At 42.0% G+C, this 22,590-nt stretch overlaps 1 protein-coding gene across 1 annotated transcript in view; it reads right to left on the bottom strand.

Moving 5' to 3' along the window:
- LOC148018198 (uncharacterized) overlaps nt 1–17,388 on the bottom strand; it is a 47,034-nt gene extending 29,646 nt beyond the window's left edge. Inside the window, exons 1-3 of the mRNA XM_087661991.1 lie at nt 17,147–17,388; nt 16,765–16,931; nt 16,292–16,380 (exon numbers count right to left, since the gene is read on the bottom strand). Coding sequence (XP_087518117.1) covers nt 16,292–16,380; nt 16,765–16,869 — 194 coding nt within the window. The 5' untranslated portion in view covers nt 16,870–16,931; nt 17,147–17,388. The remainder of the gene's footprint in view (nt 1–16,291; nt 16,381–16,764; nt 16,932–17,146) is intronic.
- Nucleotides 17,389–22,590: the final 5,202 nt, after the last annotated feature.

Here is a 22,590-nt window from a genome sequence, read left to right as displayed (position 1 = left end):
AAGGTATCCTTTTTCCTATGGCATAGGAACTTACTAGTTGGCTTGGATATGGTAGGGCCCTAGTGCCATGTGCAAGATGAGGCAAGCTAGAGGAGACCTAGAGATAGTGCATATGGAATTAAGCCATATCCTTGGAAGTATAGAGAAGATCCCTTAGGATGGTCTTTCATGGCACGATAGAAATTATGGTTGTGACTTGGGGGGCCATAGCTTGGGTCATAGACAGAGGCCCAACACGTGGATATGAGGATTTTCAAGGTAGCTACTGCTTGTCCATCATTGGACAGCATCATGTGAGGAGGATCCCCACTCTAGATTCCTCATAGGCATAGTGGAACCAGAGACATTTTCACATTGGAGCTGATTGCTACTATTATTGTTTGGTACATTTGGACTATGAGGTGCAACCATGACTCATACTAAAGATCTCTAGGATGTCTCCACTACAGAGACTCTTTCAAGGATTTTGACAAAGATCCATATTGTCTACAAGAGATGGGAGAGGCTCGATGGTGGCTTTGAGAGGATGAGGAGGAGAGATGCCTTCTTGTGGACTTGAGACTTCGGCACCTTTATTCACATAGCCCCTCAAATGGTCTAGATACTAGCATAGTTGCCGAGGGTTTCTAAAACGGAAAATACGAAATGGGTTTCATAGGTTTCATAGGAGTTTTGTAAAATGTTAGGAATGGGTTTCATTCAAGATGGAAAAAACTATCTAGCTCCATATATAGAAAATGACTCAAGTGATGTAGCAAACATGAATTGATGAGGATTCAGATTTTGTACCATATGAATGAACGCTCAACATAACCTCAACATTTACATGCATCATGGTGCATTACACATAACCATCATTAACTTTACCTATAGAATAGCTTAGATGGCAAACAAAATCCTTGCAATCAATACCAATTAGTAATTGTAATCCACATCATCATATCAAAGGAATCCAGGAAAAATACTAGTTTTAAAGTCCAAGATGTTTTTAGGGTAGATTTTATTCCTTAGAGGTTTAAAATAGGTGTTTCCTACCTTTTTGAAACACCAAGATATGAAATGAGTTTCCTAATCTTATGAAATAGGTTTCTTGGCAGCTATGCTGGCATTATAGCCCACTAGATTGGTTGTTCACACAACCATTGTGTTTATGATGTACTTAACTACTCTAGAGATTTCTTTGTACTTTGTATTTTATCTCAAGGGGATTTCTTCAAGGTGTTATTCATAGATTTTTTGGGAAAGAAAGAAGTAGAGGATAGGATGGTTGGGATTTGAATGCGAGAAGGTAATGCACCAAAAGCAAACTCGTATGAAAAGTTATATGTTTATATGGGTTTTGGTCTCCATGGTGACTTGTGTCTTAAGCATGCATGTCGGTAGGAGTAACGAAATAAGGACTAACATAATATTAACCTTGCATATGTTGCACAAACTTTAGAGGAAGTGTAGAGATTGGATAGCTCATTGTAACTTGTGCCCATATCAATGCGTCCTCTTTCAATTTGGAGCTTCAAATTGGTGCAAGGACCTTTATGCACCTCCCTCCAAGCTGTAGGTAATGGATGAGCATTATGAGGTGAATTTGGGGTAAAGGGATGGCCTGGTTCTTGTGATTGTCTTTGTTATCTCATCTCAAGATTTTGCGATATGCTTTATGAGAAATGGATTGGTAATCCTTCTATTTGAGATATTCCCTTTTAGCTCTAGTGGGAGATTCAATGTACCAATCTCTTAAAGCCTTTAACGAGGGGAAATTTTGGAACAGTGAGAGTAGGCTTTGATGGGAGTGCTTTGGTGAGGTTAGTTTAGACAAAATGCAAGGAAAGCAACTCAACACCAAGTGGATAATAATGATGCTAGATAATGCAGAATGAGCCAAGCCGCAAAAACGGAGGTTCTAGTAGCCTCTGTGACAAACCAGTAATGCCAGGTCATAGAGGAGGACGCCAAGTTGCAAAAACGAAAGTCCCAACAGCCCCTATGATAGATGAATGATGGAATCACTGACGCTAGGTAGTGTAGACTATCGCCGGAGGCTAGGATGCTCACGCCAAGTTGGAGATGATGACACCAAGCAAAGAGAAGACCTTCAAACTAAAAAACGCGAGTGAAGGGTGTTGACACCAAGTAGATGATGTTAACGCCAAGTGAAAGATACTCCAAATGCAAGGCCTGATGATGGAACAGGGTGCTTGAAGTAGAAGAGAAATGGTGAAGGCAGTTGTCATGAGGACATGTATTTTTGAGACCTCACTTAACATGTGGATTAATATTTAATCACATGGTTAAGTAAATGTTGCACATGTGAGCTATAACTGGGATTAGAGTAAATTTACGAGTCTGAGACTCAAGGAAATCACGAGATGTCAAATGCAAAAGTTGTTATAAGTTATGCTACACAGGTACGTGGTGGTATCTGGTGCCAGTTGTTGGCCTAGGTCATTCATTTGGCCATCAGTATCAATTGGTGACACTAGAGAAGTGGTGTTTAATAGTATCTAACGTCAATCTGATGGTCAAAGATTGCACAAAGACACTCGGAAATGGAAGTTGCCTTGTCAATTTAATTATTAGCCAGTCAAATTATTTTTCAAGGCATCAAAATAATTAGTAAATTAATTTTCAGTATTTAAAGACTGAAAATTAATATTTAATTATGGATGATGCTGAAAAAACCATTTGGAAAGGCTGCAACTTCTCAAAAATGCCCATGCAAGACTGAAAAACGTCTTTAGAGGCTGGAGAGAGACATTTATAGTGTATTCAGCTTGCAAGAGAGAGGGAGGAGATGTTGCTGGTCTGATTTGCAACCATTGGAGGACTTTCTGAGGCATAGGGGAAAGAGAAGACCAATCAACAACAAGTGACAGCATCTACAGGCTGTTAAGACAAGCAAGAGCAGTAAATGACTGATTTTCTTCAATTCTTTGCATCTACAAGCTATTATGGCACGGCAGCAGCTGCATTTGATTTATTTTCAATCATTCTTCACAACAAAACTCTAAATTTTCTCTCTCTACAACTTTCTCTCCCATCTCCCAACCATTTCACAGCCTTGCTCCAATGATTTCAGTATTTGGACCCTTGGAGACTGAGAAATTACAAATTTATTTGCTGTAAACCCTAATTTATAGCAGAAATTAGGGTTTAGCAACAACAGCAGCAGCCTTGGGGAGTGTGCCAAAAATTGGAAGCTCCAAGACTTGGATTCAATGGGGTTGAAGGTGAATTTTAACTAAATTTGGGTGGAGGACTAGCCAACCATTGAATTTGGGGCATTTCCATCGTCTATAAAGTGTGTGAAGGCCAATTAAATGTCCAAATCAAGGGGAAAATCAAATTGAAGACTTGCTAGTCACTTCGGACAGCAAGGGGAGTTTGGATTGCAAAGGGAATTGGGAGAATCCCATTGTAAATCAACTTTTTTTTTAATAAGGCTAAAGAAATACCGAAAGGAGCGCCAATTTTGGGGCCAATCGGGTGTGCATTGTCCAAGATCAGTAGGTAAATTTGTATTTTCAGATTCGTGTTTATTGTTTGCTGTTATAATTAAGTTGTAATCAGGATTTACCACCTATCCAAGGAAGGAAGGCTGGTTACATGGTTCCATTGCCGGCATACCATCAAATCCTTTGAATTGGTTGGCCACTGGTACTTGATTGCAACTTGGGACTATTTCATTATTGCTGAAATTGTTCTCAGCAGTGAATTACGGCAAGCATGTCTTCACATGGTGATACGGGACCAAGTGGAGAGGATGCATCACTCCTTGGTCAATCACGTGGTGAAGGGGGAAATACAATGACTGATGTTGGGCATGGTTCTCAGCATGGACAACATGCTGAAAATGTGGGAAATGACCCAAGTGTTGGCACTTCAATGCATAAAGAGGCCGATGACCAGCAAGGGACTGAAGAATTTGATGATAGCTTCAAGGATCGAATGCGTACAGCAGCAAATCTTTTTGCTGAATTGGCAAAGGATCCCCGGTCTACTCGATTCTTGAATGCCCCAAAGAAGGACAGCAAAGGCAAAGAGAAGAAGACACCTTCTACAGCTTTGGGACAGCCACAAGAACCAAAGGAAAAGCCTGAGCCTTCTTTAGAAGGGCCCAAAATGCCTGATGAGCACAAACAGTTGGTATCCATGGGGTAGCAAGTGCAAATGAATGGCCAACTTGGTAGTGCCACTCCATGGGAACATGGGCAGCAAGGCAATTATGCTCATGCAAGCATGGGGAACAGCAAGGATACTTTGGTGGTGGTACCATTTTTCATGCTATGATTGGATAGGCACCGCATACAGGAATGTATGGCACAAAGCCCTACGGTATGCAGCAGTCAATGCATGGCTCACAACGCCCAATGTATCCAGGTAATGCAAGTGGAATGCCTAATTCCATGTATGGCAGCATAGGCATGATACTCGGGGCAGGCCATATGGCTATGTATTGGCACCCCCAGGGACTGTTGGAGCACAAGGATTTGGTGCTGGTCATGTAGGTGCTTCTAATAGTGCCGTTTTTATGCAAATACAGCCAATGTACCCTTTTTGCAGTAGCCCATTTATGATAACTTGACTCCCATAGGTCTGCTGAAGGACTATGATGAAGATGGCTAAGGCATGAAGTTTGAGCCTTTCAATGGTGCACAAGATAGGCTGAAAGCAATTGTTCTTATTCAGCAGTTTGATGCAGCCTATTCTGGAGGCAACGTCATAGAGGCATCTAAGATACACAAGGTAGCCACATTTTTTAAGGAAAATGCATTGCAGTGGAGGTCTACACTTCTTATTCAAGGGAAGTCACCTACCACTTGGATCCAGTGTTGAGCTAAAACATGCCTTACTTGCTGATTAGCCTCTTAAACAGCCCCAAAACACACTAAAAAATGCTCTTTTACAATAAAACCCTAAAACGGGGAGCAGTTCGAGAGAGTTCAGTGGAAACCCTAAAACGAGGAGCAGTTCGAGAGAGTATAGTGAAAACCTTAATTTTTGGGGCGCCCTTCCACATCTATAAATAGACAGGCTGCCAGCATTCAGCCTCATTCCATCTGTGCATGTTTCTCACTCCACCTGCAGATTTCAGCCATCAACCTTCTCCCACGTGGCTGTCCAGCCCTTGAGACTGCTACCACTCCATCCATGTTTGCTCCTATTGCTGCTGACGCCTTCATCCATGCTGGCTGTTGGCAACATCATCATCTGCTACGATCTGATCATCCAATCATTGCCAGCCACATCAGATATTGTTTCAGCCTGCTGTTTACAGCAGACTGTGCGCAGTTTCCAGCCTCCAATCGGCGGTACACTGCTACATTTACCGATTTCCAGCCTCCAAACTGCTGCGTTTTGGTGACCAGCCTGCTACCATTCACTATTCAGCACTCCTACACTCCGACCGGTGGTCACAGACTTGGGATCCGTCTCCAGTGGACGTCACACTCCGACATTGCTCTGCCCTTGAGCACACTGTACACTCTTACATTCATTTACAGCATTCATTCACTTCAGAGTTGTGTTCTCTCTCTCCCTTCTTTTGTTTGTGTTTGAGTTTCTGTGTTTGAGTTTCGATTTTTGCGTTTAGGGTTTGAGTTTTGCCCTCTGTGTCTGTGTCTGTCTCTTTGTGTTTCTGTCATGGTCGTACACTCTGCGTGTCCTCAATGAAAACCCTAGCAGTTTTCTTCACATGGTATCAAAGTCGGTGCTCTTGTAAAGAGTATCCTCCGAATATTGTGTCTTTGTGCAACGCACACAATACAACTCGTAACCAAATCACAATGTCCCAGACACCTTCTTCTCCGGTTCCTATGATGTCTTATCAAGCTTCTCCATCATTGGAGGCCCTAAGACGGCAGTATAGACTCAGTGAGGAGAACAACACTCCACCTTCACCAGATTTCACTAACATGACAGAGAAGGACTTTGAGGAGTACTATCGCAACAAGTATGATGATGTTTACACCCCTCCTACCAGTTTTGCTATCACATTCGGACCGGCTGGTGAGGTTGGCCACCTCTCCGATCATGGAGGACATACGGCATTCGGAATGTCTGGCAATCCATCTTCATCATCTCAGTCAGGTCCAATGTCAGGCTTGTACAATTCTTTTGTGTTGCATGAATCAAAACCCTCGCTTGTTTCTTCTTTTGAGGTACAGGATTCGCATGGCTTTGCATATGTGAACTTTAATAGAGGGGGCTCACGAAGCAGACGGAATTCAAGTACATCTACAAATTCTGTTCCATTTGAGCATATCACACATACTTCTCACTTCCCTCCCATCCTACCCTCTTCTATATCACACCTTGATCACCTCTCGTCATCTTTCCAAAACCTTGGATTACACTCCACATCTGCATCACACACCCTAGGGGTTGGATCTTTCATCTCCGCTCCTAGCACATTTTCCTTCACCCCATTCTCTACCTCTTTGCACCATGGTACTTCGTTAGGGGGAATGCCACCCTTTAACACAATGCCTCTCACCTTTTAGCAAATGAGCACACCCATAACTATTGGGTCGACTGTGATGGGCATCCCCCTCACTATCCCCAGCTTCACATCTCACATGACCACTCAAACACAGGGGTTTCCATCAGTTTATGGTGCGTCTTCACACTTTCCTTGGGTTACACCTACGCACGGATTCCCATCTCCTTCCCGTGTTCCCGTTCCACCTCCTTGGGTTCCTCATGTGGCTACCATGCCCATGCCTAGTCAACCCATCCCTACCTATGGATCCACCTTGCACACTATCCGCATGCCTGGTGGGCACTCTGGGGCCCATTCCCAAGTGTACTCCACTCCCCCATCCTACCCATACTACACTTTTTTCACACTATCCATCTCCGAGCACTAACACTCTTGTTGCAACGGCCAAGAATGCCTTCACGGATAAGATACGTTTTAACGGGTCAAATTTCACCACTTGGTCTAATTTCATGCAACAAGTGCTTGAGTCTCAGGGTCTTTGGGACCTCGTCATTGGTCTAGAACCGATGCCAGACCCTCGACTAGCTCACCCTGACTACATCCGTCAATGGAGAGCCCGCAATGCCATAGCTAATGTTGAGCTGATACAAGGATTGCATCCTGAGTTTCACTCTCAGTTGCAGCACTTCCTGCTCGTGTCAGAGCATTGGAGTCACCTTCTCGACCGCTATGCGGCTCGTGATCATACTCGGCACATCAATCTCGACTTTGAGTTTCAAGAGTTCTCAATTAAGGAAGGGGACGATCTCAAAGTCTAGCTGGCTGAATATAGGCGGTTACTTGCCGAGTTCGCCACTACTAGCTCTCCAAAGTCAAATGACGATCAGGTTACATTCTTCTTGAATAAGTTGCCCAAAAAGTACTTTAATTTCATTCAACACGTCATCTCCCAACCTCAATTGCCAACCTTCTACAAGTTTGAGTGTCAATTCTTGCATCACGCAAGAGCTGCATGATCAAGTCCACAAGAAATCCTCATCACAACCTTATTCAGAGCAAAGGGGGTTGGTTGCCTCTTCTTCGGGAGGGAAAACCACCAGTGGCAAGAACTCGCAAGATGCAAAGGCAAGCCAATCAAAGGGTGACTCCTCTTCCTCAGATGGAATCAAAGCATCTAGACCTATCTAGCAACAACTCCCTAAGAAAAACTAGTTTTGCACACACTGCCAAAGTGCAGGCCATGTGGATGAGGAGTATCGCTCCAAGGCCCAAGGTTTCCCACCTAAAAAGCCTCAGCAAACCGTTGCGATTGCGCAGTCCAGTGGGGCTACGCCTTCCACTCCTGCTTCATCTGCTCCTTCAGCACCCGTTGTTGCTGCTCAACATGTGGCTCGAGTACAACCTCAGCAGCCCATCTCTTGCACTACCCCTGAGGGACTAGGTGATTGGTTTGCAAGTTCTGATCCCATTGCACTTTATGCATCTATCTCACCTTCCTCCCCACCTCGTGAGGCATTCCCTTGGCAAAGCCCTGCTACTGGACATACGCAATGGTGGCCATCTTCTTAGACTAGCATGTCTCTAGGTCCTTTCGGATACCCTAGGTCAGTCTAGCATTCATTTTTTGCACTCTTAGAGTCGAGGCCATAGGATTCATTGTCCTTAGCTTTTCCATTCTTTCGACTTCCGCTGCATTTACTCACGCACATACACATTCATTGCATTTATTTTGAGTTAGACTTTCATTCTGTTATGTTTTGCTTTGGAACATCTCACCACTAACCTCTATGTTTGCAGATTCTCATCTCTTTTGTAGGGTTTTGTCTTTCAGTGTAGGGCTAACTTGTAGATTGCTTTGGTCCTACCTGGGATAGAGACATGGGGATGCGCACCATTCCTTTTATGGTTTCATCATCCTAGGAGTGCTTGCTCTTCTTCTAGCATGGCGGTTTCCCCTTCTGAGGCGAATAGTGCAGCATCTCTCTCGATGCTATCATGGCGTTGCCTTCTACCTTGCTCTTCTAGCGGGGTGCTTCATCCACTTCCTCTTCTTTCATTCCTTATGGTTCTCGGCACCATCCAAAGACCACCATCAGGCTCCTCTTCCTTCTTCGGCATCTGCATCTAGGTTGAGAGGGGGTTCCTACCCTTCTTGGTATTCTACAGGCTTCAGCACTTTGTCTTCGACATTGGCTTTTCCCCCCCTGTTGTACCTTACCCTTTGCATTACATGATTTCATCATCTTTGTACCAGGGCGCTTGGGTAAGTGAATAATTTTCCCACGAGCGACACTGTCCAAGTGGCACATGCTGCATGAGCATTCTTTAGCATGTAGCATACTTTGCATCTCATTGTGCAGAGCACCACTTAAGCGGATCCTAAGTTGTTTCCACCGGCACCTATTGTTACCACACCACCATCCTCCATCACATGGATACCTCATCACCTATTTTTCCTTATCATCAACACCCTAAGTGGATGGGTTAGCTTGTATTGTTTTGTGATGTATTGGGTGTACCCTCCTTACTCTTGTCTTCTAGGTCACTATTACTCAATCAACCGCATCCCATAAAATTTATCTCACTTATTCAAAAAAAAAAAAAAGTTCCATGTAGATCCATCCACCTTTGTAGGGCTTGGTAGGCCACTGGGCAACTGACATGCACCCTTTGTCCAATGCCCTGTCCTCTCTGGGGTGACTACTTGGATTCCCTTGGTAAGATAACCATCACCTCTGTAGTCTTGGTAGGCCACTGGGCAACCAACGTGCACCCTTTGTTCGATGCCCTATCCTCTCTAGGGTGACCACTTGGATTCCCTTGGTAAGATAACCATCATCTCTGTAGTCTTGGTAGGCCACTGGGCAACCGACATGCACCCTTTGTCCGATGCCCTAGCTACGTTGGGGTGGGACGCCTTGGGGTCAAGAAACATCACAATGGCTAGCCTAACCTTTTGGCTCAGTTTTGGGCCTGAGAGGGGGTGTTGAGCTAAAACATGCATTACTTGCTGATTAGCCTTTTAAACAGCCCCAAAGCACACTAAAAAATGCTCTTTTAGAGTAAAACCCTAAAACAAGGAGCGGTTCGAGAGAGTTCAGTGGAAACACTAATTTTTGGGCCGCCCTTCCACATCTATAAATAGACAGGCTGCCCCCATTCAACTCATTCCATCTGTGCAAGTTTCTCACTCCACGTGCAAATTTCAGTCATCAATCTCCTCCCACATGGCTGTCGAGCCCTGGAGACTGCTGCCACTCCATCCGTGTTTGCTCCTACTATTGGCGCCTTTATTCATGCTGACATCAGCTGATGGTGACATCATCATCTGCTGCGATCCGATCATCCAATCATTGCCAGCCACATCAGTCAGCTTGCTGTTTACAGCACACAGTGCGCAGTTTTCAGCCTCCGATCGGCAGTACACTGCTGCATTCACCAGTTTCCAGCTTCTAGACTGCTGCATTTTGGTGACTAGCCTGCTGCCATTCACTATTCACCACTCCACTCCGACTAGTGGTCACAGACTTAGGATCCGTCTACGGAGGACGTCACACTCCAACATTGCTCTGCCCTTAAGCACACTGTACACTCTTACATTCGTTTACAGCATTCATTCACTTCAGAGTTGTGTTCTCTTTCTCTCTTCTTTTGTTTGTGTTTGAGTATTGAGTTTTACGTTTAGGGTTTGAATTTTGTCCTCTGTGTCTATGTCTGTCTCTTTGTGTTTCTGTCGTGATCATACACTCTGTTTGTCCTCAGTGCAAACCCTAGCAGTTTTCTTCACATCCAGTTCAAGTAAATGTTTGCTTCAAATTTGTTGACAAGTACCTTTGAAGTAGACATTATGACAGCTTAGAATCAGTTGAATTCCAAAGACTACAAGAACTTGGATCAGTATAATAAGAAGTTTTGGGATGCATTGCTGCCAGTTACTTCTTATTGCACAAACCCCGTGAGTAGGTGGAGAAGTATATTTGTAGTTTGCCAACGGGTATTTGGGATTTTTGCATCAAGTTCACTGTTTCCATCATGTCTCAGCTTATAGAAACTGCTACTACAACCGACGCATTGCTGCGTGGAAAGGATGCAAGATTCCACAATGATGATGCCAAGTCACATATCAAAGAGGCAAAGGCTGAGAAAAAGGGTAAATCTGAAAACAAAGCTGAAAATCAGGGCAGATCTGAAAATAGGGCTGGAAAGAGGAACAGATCGCAGAGAAAGAGTGGGAAAAGTGATGCACGACGTAAGGAGCTAATGACTGCAAATAAATGCTATATTTGTGAATAGAAAGGGCATACGGCATGCAGCTGTCTTAATAAACAACAAGCTGAAAAGGATGATAATAAGGGAAAGAAAGGCAAAACCACTACTGGTTTAGTGCTTGATGTAGTGGCAGATCAACCTAATCAAGATAGTACTGAACTTTGCAGGACATGGAGCAAAATCAGAGATTAGCATGCATTGATTTTTCTTGATCTAGGAGCATGGTCAAATTTCATCTCTCTTGATATGGCAGTCCATTTAGGCATCAGAGAGGATAAGATGGGGCCCATGGGTGAGATTGGTATGGCATGCAAGGGACATGCAAAGTTGGTCACTCCTATCATTGGAAAGCTTCATTTGCACATTTAAAGTTATGTGGACAGAGGAGTTCTTTATTGCTCCATTGGAAGGATGTGATGTCTTGCTTGGTATGCCTTGGTGTCATCGTGTGCATGCAGTGATTGATACTCATGATATGATTGTGACCCTCTTCCATAGAGGCAAAGTTCATACTTTGGATGTAAAATTGAAAGGGGAATCTGTCCTTGTTGTATATGCTTCTGCTATTTCTAAAGTAATGAAAAATCATCTTTCAGCTTACTAAGAGAGCAGTTGATCGTCATAGGCATGCTTTGCACTTTGCAGAGGGCGATTATGTATTGCTGTGATTTGAAAAGGCACAACTGAGAAAGATGAAGGGCAAAGAGCAATTGTATCCGAAGCTGTCTATGAGATACTATGGACCATTTCAAGTGTTGGAGAGGACCAGTGATGCATGTTATAGGCTGAAATTGCCTCCACACTAGCGGATACACAATGCCTTTCTTGTGCGCTTGCTTAGACCTTTTCATGGAGATGTGCCAAAGGATGTCTTTGCTGAAATTCAGCCGGAGGTTGAAGAGCTTGATGAAATACTGGTACCAGAGCAGATTTTGGCGCACAAAGAGAGTAAGATCAGGGGTAAGGGTTCCAAAAGGTACTTGGTGAAGTTTCAGACTTATTTACCCGTGGATGCCAAATGGATAGAGGAGGATGACTTGGACGTTGACAGACCATCCTCAGTTGTTGCAACTTTACCTTGATGCTTTCCAATTAGAGCCGACTTTAGTTCAGGCTCAATCAGGTTCAACAGAGCAGAGGTCCAGAGTATTACCTGATACTTGTGAGGAAACTAGCACCTCTGCCTCTCAAGTAATGGACAGCTCTCGTATATAGTGGATCTCGGATGTATTCAGCATGCATCCAAGGTACTGCGCTGATACTATGTTTGCCATGAGGTCACTACTTAGTGTACTAGTCACTGTGAGATGTATGCAAATGAGTATGAGTTTCACCCGAGCACTGAAACTATACTTTTGCATCAACTTATGATCAATTTAGCGTGAATTTTGCCTCAATTTTGAGACAAATTCTAATTAGTTTCAGCTCAGTTTTTGATCGGCTTGAGAACCGTTTATGGTCACTTTTTGAATCAGTTTTTACACTAATTACTGGTCAGTTTTTGTAATGATTTTGTGATCAGTTTGGGGTCACATTTGCAGCATTTTGTGATCAGTTCTCAGATCAACAAGTGATCAATTTATGATAATAGATTATGCTCAGTTTTCAATGGTTTACATCTGGTTCCATGGATAGCAACATATGTTATGATGCCATTGATATTTCAGCCATGGTTTATGCTTGGTTTTCGCTATACTATGGTTTGATTTTGCCAAATGAGTTGAACTCATTAGAAATTGACATATCACATGATAATCTAGCAATGTTTTTGAGATTCTTTGTGAGTCTTAAGTTATGTTATGTTGGCTAGTAATTTTCAGCATATGTTGCATATGGAATGGTTGAACAGCAGTGCACAATGTTGTGTTGACTAAGATGCCCTATGGAAATTCTTTGCTTTTGATGCATTTGGCAATGCAATTGAGGACGATTGCAAGGATTTCAAGGGGGAGGGCTATCATGAGAACATGTATTTTTGAAACCTCACTTAGCATGTGGATTAATTTTTAATCACATGGTTAAGTTAATGTTGCACATGTGAGGTGTAACTGGGGTTAGAGTAAATTTACGAGTCCAGGACTCGAGGAAATCACGGGATGTCAAACGCAAAAGTTATTATAAGTTATGCCACACATGTACTTGGTGGTATCTGGTGCCAGTTGTTGGTCTAAGTCATTCATTTGGCCATAAGTGTCAATTGGTGACACTAGAGAAGTGGCATTTAATGGTACCTAACACCAATCTGATAGTCAAAGATGGCGCAGAGACACTCGGGAACGGAAGTTGCCTAGCCAATTTAATTATTGGCCAGTCAGATTATTTTTCAAGGCACCGAAATAATTATTAAATTAATTTTCAGTATTTAAAGACTGAAAATTGATATTTAGTTATGGATAATGCTAAAAAAACCATTTGGAAAGACTGCCACAAGTCAAAAAATGCCCGTGCAAGTCTGAAAAACGTCTTTAGAGGCTAGAAAGAGACATTTATAGTATATTCAGCCTGCAAGAGAGAGGGAGGAGATGCTGCTGGTCTGATTTGCAACCATTGAAGGACCATTTGAGGCAGTCAGGGACAGGAGAAGACCAATCAACAACAAGTGACAGCATCTACAGGCTGTTGAGACAGGGCAACAGCAATAAATGATTGATTTTCTTCAGTTATTTGCATCTACAAGTTGTTGTGGCAAGGCAACAACTACATTTGATTGATTTTTAGTCATTATTCGCGACAAAACTCTGAATTTCCTCTCTCTACAGCTTTCTCTCTTATCTCCCAACCATTTCACAGCCTTGCTCCGATGATCTCAACATTTGGACCCTTGGAGGCGGAGAAATTGCAATTTGTAAACCCTAATTTACAGCAGAAATTAGGGTTTAGCAATAGCCTCAAGAAGCGTGCCAAAAATTGGAAGCTCCAAGACTTGGATTCAACAGGGCTGAATGTGAATTTCAGCTAAATTCAAGTGGAGGACCAACCAACCATAGAATTTGGGGCATTTCCGTCGTCTATGAAGTGGGTGAAGGCCAATTAAGAGCCTAAATCAAGGGGCAAATCAGATTGAAGACTTGCTCGTCACTTTGGACAACAAGGGGAGTTTGGATTGCGAAGGGGATCGGGAGAATCCCATTGTAAAACAACTTTTTCTTCAATAAGGCTAAAAAAATACCGAAAGAGGCGCCAATTTCGAGGCCAATCGGGTGTGCATTGTCCAAGATCAATAGGTAAATTTATATTTTCAGATTTGCATTTATTGTTTGTTGCTGTAATTAAGTTGTAATCATGGATTTACCACCCATCCACAAAAGGAAGGCTGGTTATAGTAACCACGAGCCACGAATCACAATGTCCTCCTAAAGGGGTGTGAGGGCAATGAAAGGGGCTTGTGAGAGAAGAGAAGTGGTGGTGGTGACCAAAGAAGGTGGTAAAGAATGAATGAAGTGACTACCTATTTATACGCATAAGCTATCTAGGGCAGCGCACCACTTTGTGGGTGCCCACTGAAAAAGTGGTCAAAATGTGGACACAACCCTTTTTGGGGCTATCAGTGTGAAACCCTAAATGAAGTATATCGACTGAAGAAGTGGGTTTCTCAACATACCATTGTGGCCAAGAACATGATTATGACAAGACTCGCTTCATGAGTTAAATTACATGATGTGGTTTGACCTTATGTGGCATTTGTTAGATTCCTAGGACCTATGCAACCTCATTTGAGGACAACCACCCCAACCTAATCCACAATGGTCTTCACATAAGGTGGTTCGCTCTTGGAAGAACCATAATGCCACAACTAATGTCTAGTCAATGCAAGGTCTCATGCTTGAAATCCACTCACAATTACAACTCTGAGCATTGGGCACATTTGACCCACAATTATATGGCTCATAATCGGATCAATCTTGATCATGAGCTCTAGGAGTTCAAAATCATTGAGAGAGACAACTTCAAAGTGAAATTGTCAAAGTATCAACGATACTTGCCACTTTTGCCACAACTAGCCCTCCAAAGCTAGATGATACCTAAGTTCCTTTTCTTGAATAAGCCATCACCTAAGATGCTCTGCCAAGTTTCACCACAGGTTCTTGATATTTGGTTTTGATACCAAATGTAACGGTTAGTCAAATTTAGAGAGTACAGTAATTAAAACTTACTAAAAGGTAGAAAAGAGAATGATGAACTTAACAGTTAAATAAGCTCTAGTGCAAAGTGAGTATCCCCAAGAGCCTCGCATGTCTATGCATCCAAGACATACAATCATTTCTAAATTGCAGAAACTGCAAGGGCTGGATATATTCCATGGGGAGTGAGTATGCACAATTTTAGATGCAGCCTGAAGAGCAAACCTACTGCCTTTACGTGGGCCAAGCTGCCTACTTGTTTGGCCAGCTACGTAGAATCCAACTGCCACTCCACCACTGCATCTGTGTCTACCTGTCTAAATGACCAATTTGCTAGTACCTGACTGCCAGTTTGCCTTATCATATTACCACCCTCCATGTCATCAGTAGTAATGTCAGCAAGGTTGATGCTGATCACACCAGTTCACTTTTGAGAACACACATAAGATCACAGCCTCAATATGCACCATGCAATCTTTCTATCTCCTCTCTTCCCACTCCATATGTACATGTTTGACTGCATGAGTTGGCCAGCAACAATCAATGCAGATGTAGGTGGAAAAAAACCAGCACTAGACCCAACGGATTCTTAATTTGCCTAGCTGACCGTTGATGCTTACATACTTGGAATGTGAAACTAGCTATAACAGTGCTCGTTGGATTAAATAATTACTATTTGGTGCAGGAAAAGACTTAGTTGAGCAACAGGGTGCCAACATGTTCTTGATCCCAAACATGGGTATCGCAGCCTAATTGCACAAGGCGGATAGATAGTGGGGCAGCCAAATTGGCCATTCCCATCAAAGCTGACCTTAGAAGTGAAAAAAAAAATTGTAGTTCCCTGCATATTGGAATCTACTTATTTTAATATCCCTTTTTTTTGCTGCAGAACTCCCTTACATTTGAATTATGATACCTTGTTCAACCCAAAAATGGGCTTTACCGAATTTCACCTTGAATTTGGCAAACTTAGCTTCATTAGAGTTGATGCTCTGACATGGATAATTTGTGCAAAGTGCAGAATAAATATGGGAAAATGTATCCTAATGGAACCAGGACATGAAAGACTGGTCAGGACTAAGTTAGGCACTTTCAAGGGGCAAGGAGGTAGAACAGAAATGGGAGCTGGATCAAGCAACATACATACCCGTGCCTTCTAGATACAAAACCAGACAAATTGTTGCAGGAATACAAATTCTATGTACAAATGTAAACCCTCACAATCCAAATTATGCAGACAACAGTCTAGGGAAATTATAATCTTCTGTGAAACGTCATAGGCAGCTGGGAAGGGTTGAATTTCACTGTACAAATTCAACATTCACACTTGTATACAAATTAGATGTTCACACATCCATCAAAAGCTCCTATGCTTAGGAAACTTCACTGGTCTACATGAACTCCACTGATCCAATCAGAATCAACCATACTTCACTCATGTAAGCACCGCAGCAAAACTGACCTGTTGTCCCACTCAATCTTTTCTGACTTTGAGAGCCTCCTGTAACTGGTGAAGCAAAGAGGACTGAACGCCTTCATAGAATTATAAACCTGGAAATGCAGAAACAGTATAGGTCAGTAACAATGGACAAGAAAAATAAATATGATGTAACTTACATAGCTCCAAACAGAATCCTAAACATGCATATGGATTAGAAAGAACTTAACCTTTAGTAGCTTTATATGAGGAAGATATGACTGTCAGTCCACATACTTATGCTATATGAGGAAATTGAATTAGTGTCCTTAAACCTAAGGGAAAAATCCTGAAGAATAATGGAATAACTTTCCTTTCACAATCCTTGGATTTCTTATCGCGTAAGATGAATTCTAGTGAGGCTAAGTGTCATTAACATATTGCAACAATCACTGCTATCAGTTCTATTGGCATTGTAGCGAACGATGTTAACATTCGCAAACCCTGGATGGTCTTACCGTTTTACAGCCAAGAATGCCAAGAAGCACCGATGAGACCCATAGAGCAGGTTCGCCATCATCTGCGATAAAAGAAAAGAGCTGTCTCTCTTGGACAGTCGTCATGTGAACAATAATCAAGTGAGCAGGTGAGAGGAGGCTCGCTTTGCTAGGCTGCACGAGATTGTCTGCACAGACGGTGAAAGGAACTTGAGAATCGGTGAATTGCTTGATGGAATCCAGCAATGCCAGTCAGATGGTGAAATCCCAGGGGCAAAATTAAGACGACGAAAGGAGGAGGTCAACTGCACCCACACACACACACACAACACACAAATACAGGCAGGCATGCACAGAGAGAGAGAGAGAGAGAGAGAGAGAGAGAGAGAGAGAGAGAGAGAACCTGTCTAGAAGGTATGGCTGCTTGAAGGCTTCTTGAGGGAGGATCGATCAGAGGCTCCTTTAGCGGGAGATTGTGGTGTCCGAAGGAAGGCAAAGAGAGAGGACCTGTCTAGAATTTATGGCTGCTTGAAGGCTTCTTGAGTGAGGATCGATCAAAGGCCCCTTTTGCGGGAGATTGTCGTGCCCCGAAGGCCCAATCGGAAAGAATTTTGATTCTCAATTAGTCAGCAATAATCGTTCGGTTATTCTGAACGCTGGAATAATTAAATAGTCTTCAATGCAAGAAATACCTATAATTAAGTAATCCTCCATGCAAAGACACACCTATAAATAAGTTATACGAAATCCGACGTGCTCTTATCCTACGTGACCAACATAAATATAGTGTGTTTCTCTAAGAGATTGTAGGTGTAATAGCCCCGGGGGCCAATCGACCTATGCATTTGGCAAGCTGCAAGAGCCAAGAATTACGGTCACGCCTAAGTTTGGAGTAACCATTGGCTCCCACTCCCAACAAGCCCAATGGCATGCGGGAGGAGAGAGAAAATGTATTTCGAGTGAGAGAATTAAGGAGGTGCCAATGTCTATTGGACATGCCAGCATGGGTCCTATAAGTAAATAGAGCAAACCTTAGTGCCCTCAGTTGTAGTGTGAGTACTCAGTTCGCCTACCAAGGTTCCCCTTTATCTAAAGTTCAAATCAATAAGCCTAGTTACACGTCCAAAAACTTAACTCTATGAACTCGTGCAAGTCAATTTCACTTACACATGATCTAGCTCTAAGATCAAATTCACACCCATCTAGGTCATGTATTTATATAGGCTGGATTCACACCCATCCTGATCTGCTGTTGGCACAAGCTATTGCCTGTAATGTGTTAATTGGATATATTTTCTTAATAGAAATACCAATTATCACCCTCGTCCCATATCCAAAAACTTTGCTTTAAGGTATATGAACTTGCACCATTGGCCACTAGCCCTCATGTTCAATCCATCAATCCAATCATCCGATGATACTAAAGACTGATTCAATTTTAGTATATAAACATTTTCCATCTCGTGTGAAATCAAAGGTGAACAACTAGCTTGAGTTCATACTCATTCACCTAGAAAAATAGCCTAAGGTTAAACTCATCCTAGTGGGCACTTGATCCTAAATCATGAGATGATACACCTAGTTAACCAAGCCCTTTCAAAGATTAAGATGGCTAGCAAGATCCTAGTCTTACCAAGGACAACTAGAGTCAAGTGCAAGGAAAGGACTACATACGCTCCACCACCCTCTCAATCTAGCCCCATAAGTCACGATATCCATGAGGAATCCTAAAAAGTTTCCTAGTTGTACAAAAAGACATCAAAACCCCACATCTCACTAGAGTGGCATCAACAATAGAGGACAAACTAAGATGTGCTATATGATTAATTTTTGGCCGGTCCTCATGTTTCCCCTCCTAAGAAATCATCCACACCACAGCTAACTATTCCATCTGAAAGGAATTAGGCACCAAATGATTTTAATGATCCTCTGTCAAATGCTAACACGCCCTCTAAAGAATGAACCACAAAGAATAAACCAAATGATTTGCCAAAAAGGAAGAGGGTATGGAGAAGTTTTCATCAATATTAAGAATATGCCACATGAACCTTGTATGTTGGAATTACCATATAATAAGTCCCCGATCTTCTAAGAAGAAACATACAATAAAGACCAAGAGGTGATTATATGTGCACGTAGCCATAAAAAGCAATTAACGAAAAGCCATTGTATGGGTCTTCACATCTAGAATAGCCCCACCACCTAGATGTGGAAACGTGACTCTAAGAAATCCAAGAAATACCTACATGCAATGAGTCATTCTTCCACAACATGAAATGAATGTGCTTGGTAAGAGAATTCAAAGAAGAGGTACTCCAAGGCAAGAGTGGCAAAGTAAGCAAGCATGGGTAGCATGATGGTCTACATGACTTTGAGATGTACATGAAAGGGCCAATTCTAGGATTTCCAATAAACATATTTAGCCTCCAACTTTTGCAATATCCATATCATCAAAGCATTTGGTTGAACATCGACACTAAAGGGATATCCTAGACACAAGGTGTGGCCAACCCTTGCCATCCCATGGATTGAAAATCAGACTTTAGTGCAACTGATAAAGGAGGATTTTATGCCCAAAAATATTCCAAACATCAAAAGCCGTGCAAAGCTTCTCCCTTTTTGGATGCAAGATCATGAACGTGTCATCCACCAATGACTAAGCAACAAAATGGTGTTCAAAAGGAAGTGACAAACTAGTCAACTGCCTAGAGTCCACCACATGGGATAGCACGGTGAGTATGGGATGGGCTACCAAATCAAAAAATAGAGGGCTCAAGGGGTAGCCTTATCTGATCAAGTGCATAAGAGTGAAGCATCAACAATGATAGTGTATACCAAGTCGTCAGACATATGCGAGCCAAAGCCAACGTTATGCATAAGCTTTGCAACCAAAGACTAGCCTATATAATCAAAGGCCTTTTCCAAATCCAACTACACTAATACCACCTCCTAATTGGAATGCTTGGTACAGTCAATTCCCATTTGCACATTCAGCACACTATGCAAAGATTCTTTTGACCTTGATGAATACATATTGATTGGAGTGTGCAATGTTGGGGAGATGCTTAGGAAGGTGGTTAGCCAATACTTTTGAGAAAAATTAATACACTAACCCCATTAAGGAGATGGGTCTCCAATGTTTCAACATTGATGGAGAAGGCACTTTTGGGATCAATTTAATAACTCAGTCCTTCCTTCCATAATACTATCATAACCCTCATTTTCTAGACATATTGACCAAAGGAGTGGCAAAGGTGTTAAAGGATTCATTAGTGAGGCTGTCCTAATTTGCACTTTTATCCAAGGTTAAGTGCAATGATGCATCCATAACTTCATCCTCGCAAATGTTACTTTCTAGAGCAACATGGACGTTAGGTCAAATGCGGTCCTTGGTCAAAGCATAAAAAGCCAAATGGGCATTTGAAATCTCCTCAAATGGCATTGGAATAGAGCTAAGAAGGCCCATAAAGTAGTTTCTACACATCTGAATAATCATATGTAGATCCATAACCATGTGGTCCTCCAAGCATTAGAGTCTAACCATGTTCTCTCTAGCAAGAGAAGGTTGTAAATCCCAAAAGAATTTATGAGACTAATAGGAGGCATCTTGCAAGTTTTTGGTTAGAGATTTTAGGCTAGCCTATTGATAAGATCTCACATAAAATTGTTAAATAAGGTCAACCAATATTGTAGCCAATGGAGATAGAAATGCACCATCTAGGGATTCAAGGAGAAATGAGCAAATCAAAGCCAATAATTCCTTCACTAGCTACCGACACTGTCTGCAAAGGGAGGCATGGTGGATGCCATATGGGTAGCAACCCTTTGCACATTACTAATCGATTGCTTGAAGGAGTGACTATCCCTAGGGAGAGGTCAACAACCAAGAATTGGTCAAGCAATCGACCCATATAACCATTAAAAATAGGGTGTTTTAAGTAAGAAGAATCAAAGTGCAATGGAATTTTACCCAAAAACTGTGCAAAAGAAGTAACAAGATGTGCAATCATCTCAAGTTGTAGGGAAAAGTGATCCAATAAGACATATCATTGTAAGACTTGCATGTCAAGATCTTGATAGAAAGGCATCCTCATGCATAACATACATATGATCCAATCTAGACCATGTAGCCATATGTTGTGCCAAATGAAAAGTGAATCCCGAATTCAATGGGCATAGCCAAGATCAAAGATTTTGTTGAAGAACATTCAAAGCGAAATCTCTCATATGAACCACCATGTGCACATCAAAGTAATGGTTATAGATCCCCCAACATAAAACAAGTGAAACCCATTATAGTCCACAATCTTCCCTACTTTATCATGACTCTTATGCTCAAGAGTGCACAAGACATCCCATTTATTATCATGCAAAATGCATCGGATGTTATGTTGCTTACTACACGAACAAATTTCATGCACATTCCAAGTGGCAAATTTTATATGCATCCAAAGAAAGAAAATTAGGGCCGAGGATGGTTTTGCCTTGATTTAACTTTTTCCACTAACATATCAAGGGTTCCCTCATTAAGGAAATAAGGTAGCATTGCAAAAGAGTTCAGACTCAAACTTACCAAGTTTGAGGTAGAGGAATCATCCTTCTTCTTTGGAATAGATGATGGACAATGTTGATCCCATGGAGTAACCACTTTGCCCTGTGTATCAAAGGCAAATCTAGCCAATGGATTTTAGGAATGGCCTACAAAGGCTTTTACTTTGTCCTTATTCTCAAACCATTCCCCGTTGGGGTACAAACCTTGATGCAAAGTTTTGAGATACTTGGTATATGACTAAACTATGCTATGTGCATGAAAACTTTCTTAGTTGGTCTCAATAATGGTAACATTGTTAAGTAGAATTGAATGACCTAGGGCAAAGAGAGGGTGTGATGCCAATGTCACATCCTTGAAAACCTTTGCCCTTTCTTTCCATTCTTTCCCTCCACTCCAAAAACTCTAATCTTAAGTCCTACTCCATTTGCTTGTAAGATCCAGACTACCTCAAACCTAAACCCCAATCTAAAACTATAACCCTCCCCCTTAACCTAATTCCAATCCACCTCACCTATCCTTGAAACCCAACCCCAAAGCATAAACATGAACGAGCATGCCAACCCAAATACCTTAATCTTGCAACCATTACAAAAAGTCCAAAACCTTAAAGACAGGGAGGTGTGTGTGTGTGTGTGTGTGTGTGTGCATGTGCATGTGTGCATGCGTGCACGTGCGCGCGCGCATGTGTGTGTGTTCTTCAACTTTCGCTCTTTCACACCCACGCACATATACTTAGAGAACCACACACATATGCCATATAATATTGAACCACAACATTGAGTCACCTATACATGTACATACATGCAAGCAAGGGTGTAATCACATGACAAATGAGAACTAATGAAGTGGGTAATGCTTCCATTAACTACGTCAATTCAACTTTTGCAAGTTATTATAATAACATTCCAACTGCAAACATCATAGAGCATGAAAGCTTACATGTTGAATCTTCAAAAGAAACAAAGCCAAGGATTGGCTAAGCTCTTTCCATATATGTGTATGTATGTATGTGTATATATGTATGTGTCATATATATATATATATATATATATATATATATATATATCTCTCTCTCTCTCTCTCTCTCACACACACACACACACACACACATGTATGCATGTATGTATGGGTATATGTATATATCACACATATACATGCATGCATACATGTGTGTGTGTGTGTGTGTGTGTGATTCATGTGGAAGGTTTAAGAAAAATCCTTTAAATGAAAAAGGAGGTGAACAATAAAAGAAAGTAGTACCTTTAAATTTAAGAGCATCCAATGGAAATCCTTAC

Source organism: Lygodium microphyllum, chromosome 21 (genome assembly GCF_053477565.2).
Source record: "Lygodium microphyllum isolate KBCC chromosome 21, Lygodium_microphyllum_v1.1.10, whole genome shotgun sequence".
NCBI classification, from domain to species: Eukaryota; Viridiplantae; Streptophyta; class Polypodiopsida; order Schizaeales; family Lygodiaceae; genus Lygodium; species Lygodium microphyllum.
This window is presented reverse-complemented; position numbering and strand designations above follow the sequence as displayed.